Here is a 17,056-nt window from a genome sequence, read left to right as displayed (position 1 = left end):
CAGACGGAAACGTGTTGAACGTTTTTGAGCAGTAACGGGACACCTCACTAAATTGGCATTTTTGCTATTTTAATTATTTGCTTTGAATCAACTAGTGGTTGCCTGATAACGCTCTTCTTGCTCCTCAAAAGCAACATTCTCTGTTGGGTATGTCCTTCGCGTGGAGCTATAAAGTCCTAAGAGTATGGGTGGGAATCAGATTGATTCTGATTCTCAAATCGTTGCTCAAACATTGATGCAATTGAGAATTATTGTGTTCTGCTTGTTAGTCTTTATAGTTCCCATAGAATGTTTTAGATCTGTTATCTTCTGCTTATTCAACTTTGCTTGTTTAGATCACGTGCCATGATGTTATATTCGATCCTTTTGCGTTCTCGCCATCAGCCGAATGGAAAGTCCTGTCTTCGCCATGTAAATGCACCCGATCTCCAATGCCGGGAACTGACCTCTTCCACATAGCAATGGTTTGCGAGTTCCAGCTACGTCGCCTATCTCTTTACTACACGATCAACTTTGTCAGTCCGATTGTCATTTTGACTTTTCTGGCGATTCTTGGGTTTTATTTGCCCTCGGAGACTAATGAGAAGATACCGCTCTGTACATCTATTCTCCTGTCAGTGACTATGTTGCTCCTAATTGTCGTGAAAAACTTTGTGCCGACTACGAGTTTTGCGCTGCCGCTCATTTGTCAGTATTTATTGTTCAGGTTAGCTTGGTAAATGAAGTGTGATGTTCAATAATATCGCATTTCATTAAAGGCTAAAAATTAAAAATTTCAAAGGAGTAATTTATTATGCTTATGACAGAATGTATTGCGATTTTCGTTAGGATCACTCTAATTGGTGAATTGCATTGAGAAGTAAAATTAATCGTTCAGAAATAGTAGACGTCATAACCCTAACTAAAATAGTGATTCAAATCATAACGGTTTGGGTGATGTGATGTAATGCTTGTTGGATCTTTGGTTACACCCTCCTCCTCTCCTGTTTCCCATCCCCAGTGAAAGCAATTATCATATATTCATTAAGCTCTCGGAGACAATAATGGAAGATATCCTAATGATCAATGTGTGTTTAGCATGATAATGGTGAGCTTCAGCATCATTTCGACTGTGGTTGTTCTCAACTTCCATCACAAGCCACCCCTCTCATCTCTAATGCCCCACTGGGCTTATAGACTATTCATCCAGACACTGGCGCATTGGTTCGGCATCACCTCTCCCTCGCCAGGATTCCCACATTCTATCTCGACATCTGAGAGACTGAGGAGTGTGATGAAACAGGACGATCTGGTCATCTCTAACATACAACTCCAGTTGCATGATTTAAACTTACTTGGTAAGGCATAGTTAGGGGTTTGTTTACTGCTTCCCCGTTCCGTGAATAAAATGTTTGTTTTCATAAGCCCATGTGAGCAAACTAATGCGTTTTAGCATTGATTATGGTTTCTACAGGCCCATGAAATGTGACTCGACTTTACATCAAACAATTAAAGTGTATTAATATGTTCTTTTTAACCACCTTTCTGCACTCAAAGGTGATTAATATCAATTATAGATGGCCATTTTTGACGGGGGGGACTGACATTTCGAAAAAGAAACTACTTTGCATATTGTTCGATACTTACATTTAACTTGAGTGCAAAAACGGATTTACGATACAAATTGCCTGTTTATTGAAAGAAGGTTGAAGTGTGTGTAAAGTGACAAAATGAACGGCGTTTCACGTGGTGTTCAAAAGCAACATTCTCTATATCGAATTGCAACGGTCAGCAATTTCTAGAGTAAGAGTGGGAAATGGTACAACAATTTTTCTGAAATCGTTACTCAAACTTTTCAAAAGTTCTAAACGACCCAGAATAATAGCAATCAGTTATGCTGCGTGCTTTTTTTCACCAGGGAATATAAATTTTAGTTCTCAGACGGAAAGGTGTTGATCGTTTTTGAGTAGCAACTGAACATTATTAAGCATTGAAATGGAAAATGCAACTCAGCCGTATCTTAGGTGACCATATCTAAGCTCCTCAAAAGTAACATTCTCTATATGGAGCACATCTTCGCGTGGAGCTATTTTTTGTCAGAGTATCAGTGGAAATCAGAGCGATTCTGCTTCTCAAATTAATACTCCATTGACTTCTGATTACTAATAGAATCCCTACAATTATGATTGAGTTCTTATGATTGATCATCTTTTCGTAGGGAATGGCATCTCTGTTCACAGACGGAAACGTACTAAATGTTTCTGAATAGTAACTGGACAGCTTAATAAATTAGCGTTTATTGCTGCTTTGAATAAGCGTTCTGAGTCAAATAATGCTTAACTACTGACGTTTTCCTCAGAAGCAACTCTATCTGTTGATATGTCTCGACTTGGCGCTAAAAAGGTCTTTAATGAGTGGGAAGCGGTAATTCTGCATCCCAAATCAAAACAACTAAGTCTTGGAAACTTTTGGCTATCAGATATGTCAATGTTAATTATTTCGGCTATATTGGTTGATTAATAGCCGCCCTCATCTTCTCAGCCGGCTATTATAGCGCTCCTATTTTTTTTTACAATTCAAAGAATTTGAATTGTATTGGGGCGCTGTCTTTTTTTTTAAGATCTGTTCACACATTTTCATGATTTTTGAAGTCAAATTGGAGTAGTGATTTTGGTCACGCCGAAACAGGAAGTGGAGCAAAAAAGAGAGTGGTTTTGCGGCGTGAAATTTTTTCGCTCTAAATTTAAAGTAGAGTGAGAAAACTGTGTTTGAACAAAAATTCGCTTTCTCACTAGTGGTTTTTTGTTCACATGCGGCAATTTCGCTTTGATTTTTACTGTTTTTTCGATTTTTTGGATCGTTTTTTTCTAAATGGTTTTTCCCAATCCATTCATAGTTCGTTCTAGGTCTAGTTTTCTGTTTATTCAATGAAAATTCTTTGAATTGTACGTCAGGACTTGTCCTGCTATGTTTTTTTAATCAATTTTATTGGAGTGATTTTTGAAGCGGGAAAGGAAACGCGTGAAAAAATTGAGTGATTTTGGTGCTGATCAAAAGTGAAGATTGGAGCGAAAAAGGAGTGGTTTTTGTTCATACCGCTGTTTTTGAGAGAGCGAGAAATTGATGTGTGAAAAAATTTTCTCTAAGCGAGAAAAATTTTTTTGTTCACGTGCGGCATTTTAAAGCAGTTTTTTTCCAATAATTTTGATAAAGAGGTTTGGTTATGATTTTAGTTTGTTTTTAGGCTGGTTTCGGTAGTGCTTTAAAAGTTTTTGGAAATTCATGTGAATTTTATGATAATTCGGAGGTTTTTAATGTATTTTGCCGATTTTCGGGCTAACTTTTGCGTTTTTTATTGAAAATTATTTTGTGTTACTGGCTGAAATGGGTATTGAAGAAACCCCTTCTGCTTGAGCAAATTTATGATAACATTTGGTTACAGTTTTGTAGGTAGGAATCATTTTTTTGTTGAGAAAAATGACAGAAAATGACGAAAATTGGAACCATTTTTCTTAATTTTTTGCAGTTTTTCGTTTTCTGTTTTTAGCTAAGTTTCTTAACCTATTATGACTTACCTATTGTTTTGCGAGGATTACTGGATTACTTGTTGGTTGTTGGGAATTTTTCTTTTGATTTATATGCTTTTGAAATTTAAAAAAAAAAATTATCTTTTTCCAGTTTTTCAGTAAAAGTTGTTTTTAAGAGCTTTCTTTTCATAATTTAGCCGAATGTATTTTTTCAAAATTCACATAAGTGGTTTTAATAAGTACTAGTGGTTTTGATGAAGTTATTATGACAGATAGTTTTTTCGGGATCTCAATTTATAACAAAATTTGATCAGATTTTTTTTCATATTTTAACAGATTTGATTTTGTCTTTACTTTTTTGTTTCATGGTTTTGTTTCAAGATAATCATAAATTAGTGAAGGCACGTTTTGTTTGATGAGTAGTTGGATGGCGTTTAAATGGATTTTCGCTTCGAGTCGTTTCCGGAATTTCTTCCGGTTATGTTTTTTTTAAGATCTTATCACACATTTTCATGATTTTTGAAGTCAAAGGAGTAGTGATTTTGGTCACGCCGAAACAGGAAATGGAGCGAAAAAGCGAGTGGTTTTGCGGGGTGAATTTTTTTCTCTCTAAATTTAAAGTAGAGTGAGAAAACGGTGTTTGAACAAAAATTCGCTTTCTCGCTAGTGGTTATGTTCACATGCGGCATTTTGAAGATCTGTTCACTCATTTTCTTGATTTTTTGTGATGATTTTTCTGGGTGTTTGTTTTTAGGCTGGTTTCGGTAGTGCTTTGAAAGTTTTTGGAAATTAATGTGAATTTTATGATAATTCGGAGGATTTTAATGTATTTTGCTGATTTTCGGGCTACTTTTTGTGTTTTTTTGACGATTATTTTGTGTTACTGGCTGAAATGGGTATTGAAGAAACCCCTTCTGCTTGAGCAAGTTTATATTAACGTTTGGTTACAGTTTTGTGGTTAAGAATCATTTTTTGTTGAGAAATATGACAAAAAATTGCGAAAATTTTTCTCAATTTTTTGCTGTTTTTCGTTTTTTTTTCTGTTGTTCGCTAAGTTTCTTAGGCTATTATGACTTTCCCCTTTCCTATTGTTTTGCGAGCATCTGAATACCCTATTGGCTGATGGGAATTTTTCTTTGGATTTATATGCTTTTGAAATTAAAAAAAAAATTGATAATTTTTTCCAATTTTTCAGTGAAAGTTGTTTTTAAGAGCTATTTTCATAATTTTAGCCTAAAGTATTGTTTCAAAATTCACATTAGTGGTTTTAGTAAGTACTAGTTGTTCTGATGAAGTTATTTTGGCAGAGATCGTTTTTTCGGGATCTCAATTTATAACAAAAGTTGATCAGATTTTTTTTCATATTTTAACAGATTTGATTTTATTTTTTGTTTTATGGTTGTTTCAAGATAATCATAAATTAGTGAAGGCACGTTTTGTTTGATGAGTAAGTGGATGGCGTTTCAATTGATTTTCACTTCGAGCCGTTTCCGGAATTTCTTCCGGCCATGTTTTTTTTAAGATCTGTTCACACATTTTCATGATTTTTGAAGTCAATTGGAGTAGTGATTTTGGTCACGCCGAAACAGGAAGTGGAGCGAAAAAGCGAGTAGTTTTGCGACGTGAAATTTTTTCTCTCTAAATTTAAAGTAGAGTGAGAAAACGGTGTTTGAACAAAAATTCGCTTTCTCGCTAGTGGTTTTTTGTTCACGTGCGGCAATTTCACTTTGATTTTTAGTTTTTTCGATTTTTTTGGATCGGATTTTTTTTCTAAATGGTTTTCTAACCCATTCATAGTCCGTACTTGGTCTAGTTTTCTGTTTAGTCAATGAAAATTCTTTGAATTGTACGTCAGGACTTGTCCTACTGTGTTTTTTACTTGGTCGAGCTTTTTTTTCGCTTTACCATTTTGCCGCTTTTTCGACATTTTGCGTGAAATCTTTTTGACTTCTCTAGGCTAGTTTCTCTCTTCTCTCATTCTGCTAAAAGTGATTTTGAACATCAGTTGCTCAGCAAAGCAATTCAAAATGAACAGAGTCAGTATAAAAAATTGAAGTCAGAAGTAGAAACGGGATAAACCCATAAAGTCCAATTTTTGATGCCCGCTATTTGAACGTCGTTCCTATAAGTCTTAGTTACCATCTCTAATGCTTTTTGGTATTGATAGTAGCCCCTGTAGCCTCTCTCTAAGAAACAGAAGTATGTTCAACTACGATGAAATGCCATCAAAATAAATCGGACTTAAAAAATGTTTTTGAACAAAATTTTTTTTTCAATATCTATTCTTTCAATCCCAATCCTGCTTATTGGAATCAACGGCGGCTATTTTCCGGCAATCTGCCGGGTATGTTTGAAATTTTCCAATGAATGCTATTACAGTCTGTCAAGTGAAGGTTTCTGAGTAGTTATTAAACAGTTATTAGCAGCACAATTTTATTGCAGTAGAATCAAGCTTGCATTGGGAACGAGAGGGCGTCCCCAACTGAAAATGAAAAAGTTTTTCCATTTAGGTCGCACTGAACTGCTTAGGTTCGCGGTTAAGTTTCAGCAAATACTCAACCTTAGCGCATTCAGGAATCTATCCTTTGAACTCGGTTATCATGAATCCGAAGTTAATTCTGAATATCTCAAGTACTGAGATGGAGAATGTTGTTTCTCGGCGAAGTGCATGATGTAGATGCACATCTCCTGGTCTGCTCCCACTCTAGTAAGAATGACATCGTAGCTTGTATTGTTGAACTATCACCTACCATTTAATAAATCTTGGTTTTGAATTGACAAGGCAGTGATGGAATAAAAAAAAACAAATCAGATTGCTCTTTCTCATATGGACTTTTCGAACCCATAAGTGCTCATTCTTTGCTCACGGATCTGCCGATCCTATATCCACTTATCAGTCGCTCTCTCGGATCCCATTTCTCTCACAGAGAAGAGCATGATGTACCAGACTGCATATCTCCTTGTCTGCTCTCACTCAGAAAAGATGACAATTATTTAGTCTTGAGGTTGAATTCCCAAGGAGGCGATGAAGTAATACCTTTTGCCGACTGTTGGAAATAATTATTGTTTAATAGCCGCGTCAGCAATTCCAGTCGGCTATTATTGTGCTCCTAATTTTTTACTTCGTCTAACAGATTTTTGTTTCGTCTTACCGTGACGTAATTTCTGCTAAGTCAATTGCGTGACTTACCTCACTCAAAAAAAATTATTTCTGAACTCACTTATGGAACTTTAATTTTTATGAACATTTACTAGTTAAAGATCAATAGTGTGCATCTATGTGGTGCCAAACTTTTATGCCCTAATTCTTGAGTATTAGCCTTTTGTTTTTAATTTCAATTTTGAGAAAGCTCTTTTAGGGATTTTTCCGTATGTGTCATAAAATTGACAGTACGTATCTAACCCAAAAAATCTAGTGGTCTACTAAAGGACTTTTGGTCAATCTGCCTATCTTGTTTCTATAGTTGTTTCAATTCATGGAAGGCCACCGGCGTCTATCGTGTTTATTTTCCGGCAATCTGCCGGCTATGTTTTTTCTTGGTTCACAGATGCGCTCATCCTATATACACGTCAGTGATCCCCTCAAATGTAATGGACACGATGTGCGAAAGCAAAAAGATAAGTGGTTTGGCATTGAGTTAAAACTGAAGACGATATCTAGAACACTCATTTGTGCATTAGAGGGGACATAGCTATCTGATATAAGCAGCCTTTTTTGTGGGCGGCAGTTGATAGAGGTTGGTGATTCAGCAGGGTTATCTTCAAAGCAGTGCAAGGAGTCAACGAAGAACACTGCAACATCCGATGTCAAAAATTAGCGGCATTCCACAGTTGAAACGATGAATCATCGTCATCGTGTTGTTATAAGCACTTTTTCTGGAACCGCCGTGATCAGTAATAGTAACTTCGGAATAGATGCGTCTTTTGAATATTGGATAAGATTCTGTTGTCTTTGGCTTGACCGACGGGGAATTCCATAGAACGGCACCACGGGTGTCGAAAGATTTCAAGCCAAAACCTGTTGCTCATGGTGGAACTGTTATTTTCTTCAAATTATGCCGTCGTCTGGCACGAATCTCTTGCTCAGTAAACACATGAAGATAACTCTTGAAGATAAATCAAGACATGTGAAGATCATAAAAATCGTGACACATGAAGATAAATCTTGAAGTGGAAACCTTCCCCTCCGTTTTCAGCTGCTATGTGGCATAGATTCCTTGTTTCCTTGTCGAAATACAGATTGATGTTCTTTGGGGGGATTTAGAGTGAATGGCTGATGTAATTTTGACATATACCCATACTTCTGCATGACTGCAGACTCTGTTACGGATGTTGTTGTCGATTCTCGGCTTGTTGCCTTCTCTGTTGTCGAAGTAGGTTTCATAGTGATGCTCAATTAGGAAGTAAAGCAAATTTTAAAATCAGGTGCTGTAAAGCTTGAGATCACTATTTGATATCAGAAAACTACTCCATAGGCCGCTGAGAAGTTTCTCTTTCGAGTTTTGTGGAATCGGTAATAGAGCTTGGTTATTCAGTAGACTTATCTTCAGAGTAGTGCATGGAGTCAACGAAGAACACTGCAACATCTGCTGTCAAAAATTACCGGCATCCCACAGTTGAAACGATAAATCTTGAAGTGGAAATCTTCCTCTGTGTTTTCAGCTCCTATGTGTCGCATAGACTCCTTGTTTCCCTGTCGAGATACAGTTTGATGTTCTTTAGGGGGAGGGGGGGGGGTTAGAGTGAATGGCTTATGTAATTTTGTCATATACTCATACTTCTGCATGACTGCAGGCTCTGTTACGGAAGTTGTCGATTCTCTGCGCTTAACGCAAGCACGTTTCGCAGTAGTGCTCAATTAAAAAGTCGCAAATTTTATAATCAGGTGCTGTCCTGTAAAGCTTGAGATCACTGTTTGATATCTAGGAAACTACTCCATAGCCCGTTGAAGAGTCTTTTGAATTTTGTGAAATCGGTAATTTTTGTCGATCCAAAGTTGATGCACAAATTTTCGAATCCTAAGGTTGTCTGTTTGCTGTCTCTGAGAGAATAGCATGTAGAGCTTGCACATCACTTGGGCTCCTCTAACTCCAGAAAGAGTTGCCTAATCGGTGGATTCTTGTACTAGCCTTGATGTTGAATTGCCAAGGCAGTGATTGGATAGTACTTCCTGTTTACTTAAAGAACCAAACATTATCCTTCCATGGTTAACAAATCACTCATCCTTTACACACGTCAATAGCGCTCTGGAGTTCGAGTTTTATGCACCGATAGTTATAAAGCTAAAAGTCGAAAAGAAGAACCAAATATGTTAAAAAAAACAATAGTGTGTCCGAAATTGAGTCATGGGTAACTCCAGTATGAATGTTAACAAACTCAGCATAACCAATCACTGCGTGAGCAAGGTATGCAAATACTTACTAATCAAACTTTCAGCCATTTGGAAAGACTATTTAAATCAACTGCAAGCAGTCATGTGCTTAAATATCCCAGGAAAGAAAAGTATTTGTATCATCTGAGAGGATTGAAAGCTTGCCTTAATCGCAAACAGTTTAATGTGTAAAATATATCAATTAGTCCGCGGGCGTTTAGATTGTATATTCAAAATTGTTATGGTAAAATTTGCTCCTCAAAAGCAATATTCTCTATTTGAATTATGTTCTTCGCGTGGAGCTAAAAGGTCTTCAGAGTATGGGTGGGATTCAGAGTTCTGTTTCTCAAATCATTACTCAAACATTATACTTAAGTCGAATAATCGACTTAAGAGTAGTCGACTTCAATTGTTTGATTGTCACTGTAGTTTCAGTTGCTCTTTGCCAAATTTATTGTTTTTTTTTGCTTTATATTTCAAAAGTTGAATTTGGATACATGGAGTAGTAACAGAACACTTCAATAAATTTACATCTGTTGCATTTTTGATTATTCGCTTTTAATCAAGCTTGTGCTTACCTGATAACGCTTTTCTTGCTCCTCAAAAGCAACATTCTCTGTTGAGCATGTCCTTCGCGTGGAGCTAAGAAGTATGGGTGGGAATCAGAGTGATTCTGGTTCTCAAATCGTTACTCAAACACTGCTGGAATCACTTATAATTTAATTAACTGCAATTTTTGACCCCGTTTTACCCATCTGTAATTAGGAGACTATCAAAAATAGTTCGGGTTGCTAGTTGTTATATGTTAAGGAAATATTTGTGTTAAGGCGCCGAGCACGTTAAACTTCCCAAGTTCAGCGAGTCCAAAATTGACCAGCGAGATTCGCTAACTAGTGGCAGTTCGAGCAATGACCCATCACCCTCTTCACCCGTCCCGTTGAGACGACCTAATGATCTTCAACTGACCTCTTCCTCCTCGTCTCACGACCCAACAACAGCCAGTCTTCTGGACCTGTTTGGACTGATGCCTGTTGATGTGAAACATGGGACGGAGGCTGTCAATTACATCAGCAGTCGCTACATCAAAAATGACGTATGCAAAAAGGTAGCTGACGTCCTTCTACTGAGATCTTTGGTAACATACTTAAGGTTGCTGTGTGAACGTCGTCTACTCAGCAAAGAATATCATTATCTTCAATGATAAAGAGTTGGCTTAATTAGTTTCGGCAGCTGTGTCATTAATGACTATCCTTTCAGCCACTGTTTTCTAAGTTTTGCACATGTCTGTGGCAGCAGCGATTTCGTTTAACTAGGGTCTCTGCTGTTATTTTTGCGGTTATTGTCCGGCAATCTTGTCGGATGTTGCATAGAATCGAATTTGTAGATATCTTGGCACAATTTGAAACGTTGGCATAAGCGTTAGCATTTGAAACGTTATTCGGAGAGTATAATACCAATTATTTTCTGTGGCCATTAGTTCATCAGAAAGTGACAGACAGGAATGAATCTTGTTTAGTATAAATTAAGATTAATAATAGGAAGTCAGACAATTTTTAACGAGGGATTGATCGTGCTCAAAATTTGGTAACTTTGTCTTTCAAGTAGAGATTTTGTTTAAATGGTGGCGTCTGGGTGACAATAATCCTTCTATGCATAAATTTAAGACGTCCGACTCTTAATTGCTAGGATTAGGTTACAAGCTGCATTTTTGGTCGCTGCACATGTTGTTTGAGTTGTCAAGTTGAGTCTAACCTTCCGGGGCAAGATCGGAAGAGATAATTTGCATGCTCAAAATTGAAATTTGAGCAAATTAGTCTAATTTAGTGTTCCAGTCTATGCAAATTTAAATTTTTATTTTTTAATCCGGATGTAAAACAGTTACTCGTTTTCTGCTGGGTAGCTTTAGATGTGGTGCAAATTGATACTTTAAGCATTGAGAAAAGGTTAAAATATCAATTGCTGCGTTTTTACGTTTTCGTGAATGAAAATCTGTGCTCAAAAGCGAAATCGTCAGACAGCGAGAGCGAATCTTATTATGCAGAGAAAAAACTGCAAATTTTATTATAGCTGTAAGCTAAACAGAGCTATATTGCGGTGATCTTGGTTTTTTACAATTCAAAGAATTTGAATTGTATTCGGGCGCTGTTTTTTTAAAGATCTGTTCTTACATTTTTGTGATTTTTGAAGTCAAAATGGAGTAGTGATTTTGGTCACTCCGAAACAGGAAGTGGAGCTAAATTTATAGTAGAGGGCGAAAACTTTGTTTGAACAAAATTCTCTTTCTCGCTACTGATTTTTTGTTCACATGCGGCTATTTCACTTTGATATTTACTGTTTTTTTTCGATTTTTGGATCGGATTTCTTAAATGATTTTCCCAATCAAGTCATAGTTCATTCTAGGCCTAGTGTTTTTGTTTGAACTTCTTTTTCTGGCTAGTGGTTTTTGTTCATATGCGGCGTTTTAACATTGATTTTCTTTTTTTTATCTGATTTTGAAATGGTTTTCCCAATTCACTCATAGTCCGTTCTAGGTCTAGTCTTTTATTTAGTCAATGAAATTTCTTTGAATTGTACGTCGGGACTTGTCCTGCTAGGTTTTTTGTTTCGTCGTCTGAGGCTTTGTTCCGTTTTACATTTGTTCCCGCTGCAAAGCTGGAAAAAGTCAATTTTTCTGAATTACTTCTTCCTCTCACTAACGGTATTTGCACGCGTGACGTCATTTCTCACTCTCTTAAGCAAAAGTTTCTTAGGTCATTTGCGTGATTAGATGTTGATCATACGTGACTTACCTCACTAAAATGACTTTTGCATTTCGTTTTTTAAAATTTAGTTTAACTTGAATTAGTTTAAGCTCAAAGAAACTCAAATTTGTAATAAAGGCCCCTAATGAAAAGTCTTCTGCGCAATTAATTTTAACAAGCTTTTTAAGTTTATCGCTAATTGTTTTATACATAGTTTTTGAGCAGCGTCGATAACTTTTTTACACTTATATCTGTATCTATTATGCGGCTTGCAAGCCTATTCTTTCGCAGAATTTCCGGCCATCTGCCGGCTATGTTGGCGAAGCTGTAATCTGAGTGTAGCTATATTGCGGTGCTATTGGTTTTTAGGACTTGAAGAGGAGTTTTGGTATTCTACAGGTTTTTGCGACTCGAAGAGGAGTGTTGGTATTCTACAGGTTTTTACGACTCAAAGAGAGGAGTTAGGTCATTCTACAAGCTTTTAGCTGTTTGTTGATAACTTGAATTTTGACTTCTTTCAATTCGAAAATTTACGTCCATTTTTGAACTTCGATTTCTGCTTTCGAAAATTGACTTTAACAGTAGCTTAGCTTGTAATGTGCAGTTTTTAGAAACTTCTGGTACTACTCAATGTGAGAATTTTAGATTCATATAAGTCCATCCTTCTTATTTAAATGACCCCCTCACCGTGAATTAGTCTTATTTTAAATTGCTCTCGAACGAAGTTCATAGCGATTATTGTAAACGTATCAGTCTTTTTTATGCAAGTTCTTCGCTTGACCATTTTACGCTTTTCTTCTAGAACTTTCATTGACCTCTCAAGTGACTTTTTAGGCTTTCGTTTTTCATTGCTCTCACTCCGAAATAAAGCTTGTTGCTAAAATAAAATTGATTGCAGCGTAGCAAATAAGGGCCTAATACCCGAGTCGGCAGTGATTTTGGTGAGGGAGTGGGAGGTTCGTGGATCGAATCCCATCGTGGGCAACTATTTTTGCACCCATAAAGAGAGAGAGTTTATTCCTCTAAGTATAAATGAACATCAAAACTATAATATTAAATAACATCAGAAAGCTTCAAGTTATCATTGGGTTACACAGAAAATTGCAAAAAACTCAGAGAGGGCAAATAACGGATCTAACAGGATCACTGGACATGTAAAGAAATGTAAAAATGAAAAAAAAAATAAACCAAAAAATTGCAAAGAATGATAATTTAAAAGCCAAAACTCTCAACAAAATTAAAGGAATTTTCAACTTTTGATAAAATTGTTAACTCCGTTAGGGAACCCAAGCCACAGCACTTTAAAGCGTTATGCGATGGTTTTTTCCCATTATTCAAAATTCAAAATGTGAACATGGGAAATTGATTAAGAGGAAACAGTTTTTGTTAATTGATTATTTGATAAAATGAAGTTATCCCTTATTCTGTGCACCAAATTGACATACGAGAAACCAAAGAGCTGATCAAAATTGGGCGGTAGAACATTGCTTCCCATTAAAAGATCAAATATCTTGGCACCTCTGTATCTCAGTGATTCTGTTCATTTTTTCGTTTACATCTTGGTATTTTTACAACCATTTCTTTGACCTTCTTGTCAAATGGGTTGGTCGCGATTCACAGGAAAAGAAATCCTTGATATGTGTCAGTGTGGCTTTTATTCACTGATTTTATCTCAAATTTTAACAATTCGTTTACATGCAATTCGTGAGCTGTTAAGATTTTATATTTCTCAAAAAGATGGGCGACGTTTTCTGTGCTTCAGGAGCAAAATTAGTCCAAGAATTTTTTGCAACAAAACTATGGGTTCAAGGGTTGTGTAATTAACACATCCATATACCAAAACACCGTATTGAGTTATTGGTTTAATATTTGTTGAATAGTATTGCAATAAAACAATTTTTGAAATATAGTGCCTTAACTCACTTTGACACAATTCCGCATTGAATAGACAATTTCTTTTTTACCTCGTCAATGTGCCTTGTGAAAAGTTTTTTATATGTATGTACTCCAAAATATTTGCAGCTTTCTGATTCAGCTAAAGTAACAGAATTTAATTTAAAATCACAAAGCCTATTGGAATTAGAGGCACTCTTACCTATTTTAATACTCATTTGACAACTTTTTAGCGTTTAGTGACAGCCGATTCGCATTGCGCCATTTCCCTGCCTTGACTAATTCTTTTTGTATTGAATGAAAATCAATATTTCCTGCTATGAGGTTTGTATCGTTTTCAAAGATAATAATTCTGTAGAATTGGCTTACGTCTGGAAGGTCATTTATGTAACTCAAGTGCTGTCTTTGTGATAAAAAAAATCTTTAATCCAATTAAGGCAAACGCCTCCTATGCCATATAATTCAAGTTTTTTTAACAGGGTTTCGTGTTCAATCGTATCCAAGGCTTTTTTAAGTCAACCAAAAGGTGACAACTTCCAAATTGCTGTTTTTCTAATGGTTTCGGTCAACTTTGCAATGGCATCAATTGTGCTATGTTCTTTTTTGAAAACCGAACTGATTAGGATTGAATAAATCGAATGCTTCGAAGTATGTATAAATTCGATTTTACATGCGTTCAATTATCTTACTCCATACAATGAGCAATGAAAATGGTTTGTAGTTGTTTATGTCGTCTTTTGCTCCCGCCTAATGCAGTTGCACAATTTCTGCTCGTTTTAATACACTTGGGAATTTACCATATTTAAAGGAGGTGTTTACAAGATAAACAAGATGCTTGCATGTAAGGGATCTTGTTTCTTTAATGGAAATTGTACTGATGTCATCAATTTCTGAAGATGATTCCTCTTTTGGGTCGTTAATGACTTTAGTGATTTAACGTCGCAATTAGTTTGACAAAGCCACATACTCTGAGCTATTAACATGGTGACTAACAGACCTCTTTTTGAATTGCATCTTTAAGATTTGGCCCTATGTTTACGAAAAAAATCATTCAGCTAATTTACAATTGCATAGTGATCTTCAACTCTTTTACCATTTTTCGACAACAAAGGAATTTTAGTGTTTTTAGAAGTAACGCCCTTGAGCTCATTTATAAATTTGAAAACTTGCTTCGAGTCTCCGATGGATTTTTGTTCATTGTAATGTTTCTTTTTTGCTTTGATTGTTTTCTCTACTTTAGTACGTAGCGCTTTTAATTTGTCTAATTTGCCGCGGTTCTGTTTTTCTTTTTTCCACGGCTCAAAAATTTGCAAATCAAATTTGTCAATGTTTTATCAAAGCAAATTGGCTTTCCAGTCCTATTTTCATTTGGAATTCGATAATGAGCTATCAATTCAAATACTTGATTAAATGCAATTTCAAACTTCTGAAAAGCAATGTCAACATCGTCTACTTATTCGTATTTTTTTGTGGTTAGTGACTCAGAGAGAGTTTCAGTAAAAAGAGCCATTTTATCAGGGAATTTTAAAAAACTGGTATCAGGAAAGCGAGAGAAACTGATTCTATTATTGGTTTCAAATTGCAGCACTGTGCGAATATGATACAATAACGTTGATTCTCCATTACAAAAGCTTTTCGAACCTTTAAGTTTTTCATGAAAAAGTGATCCAAACAAGTCTCGGTATTTTGGCTGATGCGGGTTGGTTCAAGAAAACTTAGTTTAAAACCATTTGATCGTAATATTGATAGATATTACGATTTCGATCGATTAGTATCTAGTGCGTTTATGTTGAAGTGTCCACGGACAATTATTCTCTCATGACGATCGCTAAGGTTTTCTAATGTATTCTGTAGTTCAAAGCTAAAATTTTGCTTGTTTACTATTGGAGGGTTATACTCTACTAACAAAGCAATCTTCAAATCCCCAATGTTTAGATGAGCTAAAAGACTTTCATCTTAACATCAATTCAGCTCTTCAATCAAGCTTACTTCGTCTCTTAAATGAATCATAATACCACCACCCCTGCCAACCCTTGATTTTGACAAGCAAGTTTTTTTAGTTGGTTACTTTGAATAAGTTTGGTTAATCTTCATTTGTTAACCTAGATTCTGTTAAACAGATTATGGAAGGCGGAGAGTCAACACAAGAGATCAGTGCCTCTAATTCTTCATAATGTTTTTTATGGATCTAGTGTTTAAATGTAAAATTTTACAAGAATTTGATGCAGATATATTTTTGGTAGGTTTGATTAAACCATAGACTGAATTTTTAGGTGACATAGTTTTCGCTATCCTCTTCAATCCGAAGCGGCTGCTCCTCAAAACCATCCAGAAGTCTATTTGGCATTAGGTGAATCACTTATGAGACCCATAACAAAGTCCAGCAACTCGTCTTTATTTGCTCTCCTACTTTTAAGCTCCTCCAGAAGATTTCTATTCTCTTTTTTTTTTCAACGGATTTGCGCACACGTTTGAGAGAAGGCATCTTAGTTGACAATGGGGTTCCAGGCGGGAAATTTGGTGGTTTTGATAACTTTGGGACAGGGTGTTGAAATTGTTTGCATTTAATTGCTATGAATTCGTATCCGTACTTGTCTTTGATTTGAGTGGGCATTAATTGAAAATTTGTTCAATGCTTGATCCATTTTCTTGGCAGTCGGCTGTAACTCAGCAGTATCTTTGGTCGAATTAAGTTCAATATAACGAGTCATCCCTTCGGACTGTATTTGAACAAGTGGTGCTGAGTTCTTTGTCACTTTCAATTGTTTGTCTTCAGCGTCCTCTTTCAATGCCAGATCGTATTTGCTCAACCTTTCGTGGATATACACTGTTTTTTCTTTATTTGGATTTTGAAATTTATGGAGCAAACCCTTCCTTGTCCAGATTCTTTCCTTTTGCTCAAAATACAAGAATTTTGCTATTATTGGGGGTGGATTGAACGGCGATCCTCTACCCAGTGGATGGCAAGCTTTAATGTCACTCGGTTCAATGTTCATATTCAGAACGTTCTGGATTAGGCAAATAACATCTGATTGATAAGAACCATTTGTAGTAAGTGGCAGATTTCGAAATTTTAAACAATCGTTGGATTGGTATCTCGCAAGTTGGTTCACTTTAATTTTCATTTGCGTCACCTCTGATTCTAATTGCGCAATTCGTGCATTTTTCGTGGCGTTTTCTTTAATAAGAGTTTTTCAAAGTTTCTTTAGATGTTTCGTCGAGACCCTCACTCTCATGCAACTCTTCCATCAGATCTCCCATGCCTCGCTGGCTCATCTCTAAAACTATTTAATCAGTTTATCACAACAATTAGGCTAAGACAAATTTATCTAGGCTACAGTCCTTGAATTAAATTGCCTCGCCTGTCTTTCAAGAGCAATTCTTCCGACATTAGTCGGTTTATGTTTTTTACGTTCGTCTTTCCGCTCGATTGAACCGTTTTTAACACTATTCTCTGATAACCAAGAATTCGTCTCAATTCGTTTTTCTATTTGCAAAAGAAGTGCTACTATACGGTATTCGGCAATTGTTGACTGTTGATAAAA

The 17,056-nt window shown here is 36.1% G+C and overlaps 2 protein-coding genes across 3 annotated transcripts in view; both read left to right on the top strand.

Moving 5' to 3' along the window:
* The window catches only part of LOC142349765 (tubulin-specific chaperone E-like), a 396,822-nt gene that overhangs the window by 358,648 nt on the left and 21,118 nt on the right, over positions 1-17,056 (top strand). The window lies entirely within an intron of this gene.
* Positions 1-17,056, top strand: part of LOC142349894 (neuronal acetylcholine receptor subunit beta-4-like) — a 42,633-nt gene that overhangs the window by 22,041 nt on the left and 3,536 nt on the right. For both annotated transcript variants that reach the window (XM_075401739.1, XM_075401738.1), the window contains exons 5-7: positions 336-706; positions 1,078-1,337; positions 9,705-9,982. In XM_075401739.1, the coding sequence (XP_075257854.1) occupies positions 336-706; positions 1,078-1,337; positions 9,705-9,982 (909 nt within the window). The remainder of the gene's footprint in view (positions 1-335; positions 707-1,077; positions 1,338-9,704; positions 9,983-17,056) is intronic.

This window comes from Convolutriloba macropyga, chromosome 11, assembly GCF_964194025.1.
Source record: "Convolutriloba macropyga chromosome 11, txConMacr16.3, whole genome shotgun sequence".
NCBI lineage: Eukaryota > Metazoa > Xenacoelomorpha > Acoela > Convolutidae > Convolutriloba > Convolutriloba macropyga.
This window is presented reverse-complemented; position numbering and strand designations above follow the sequence as displayed.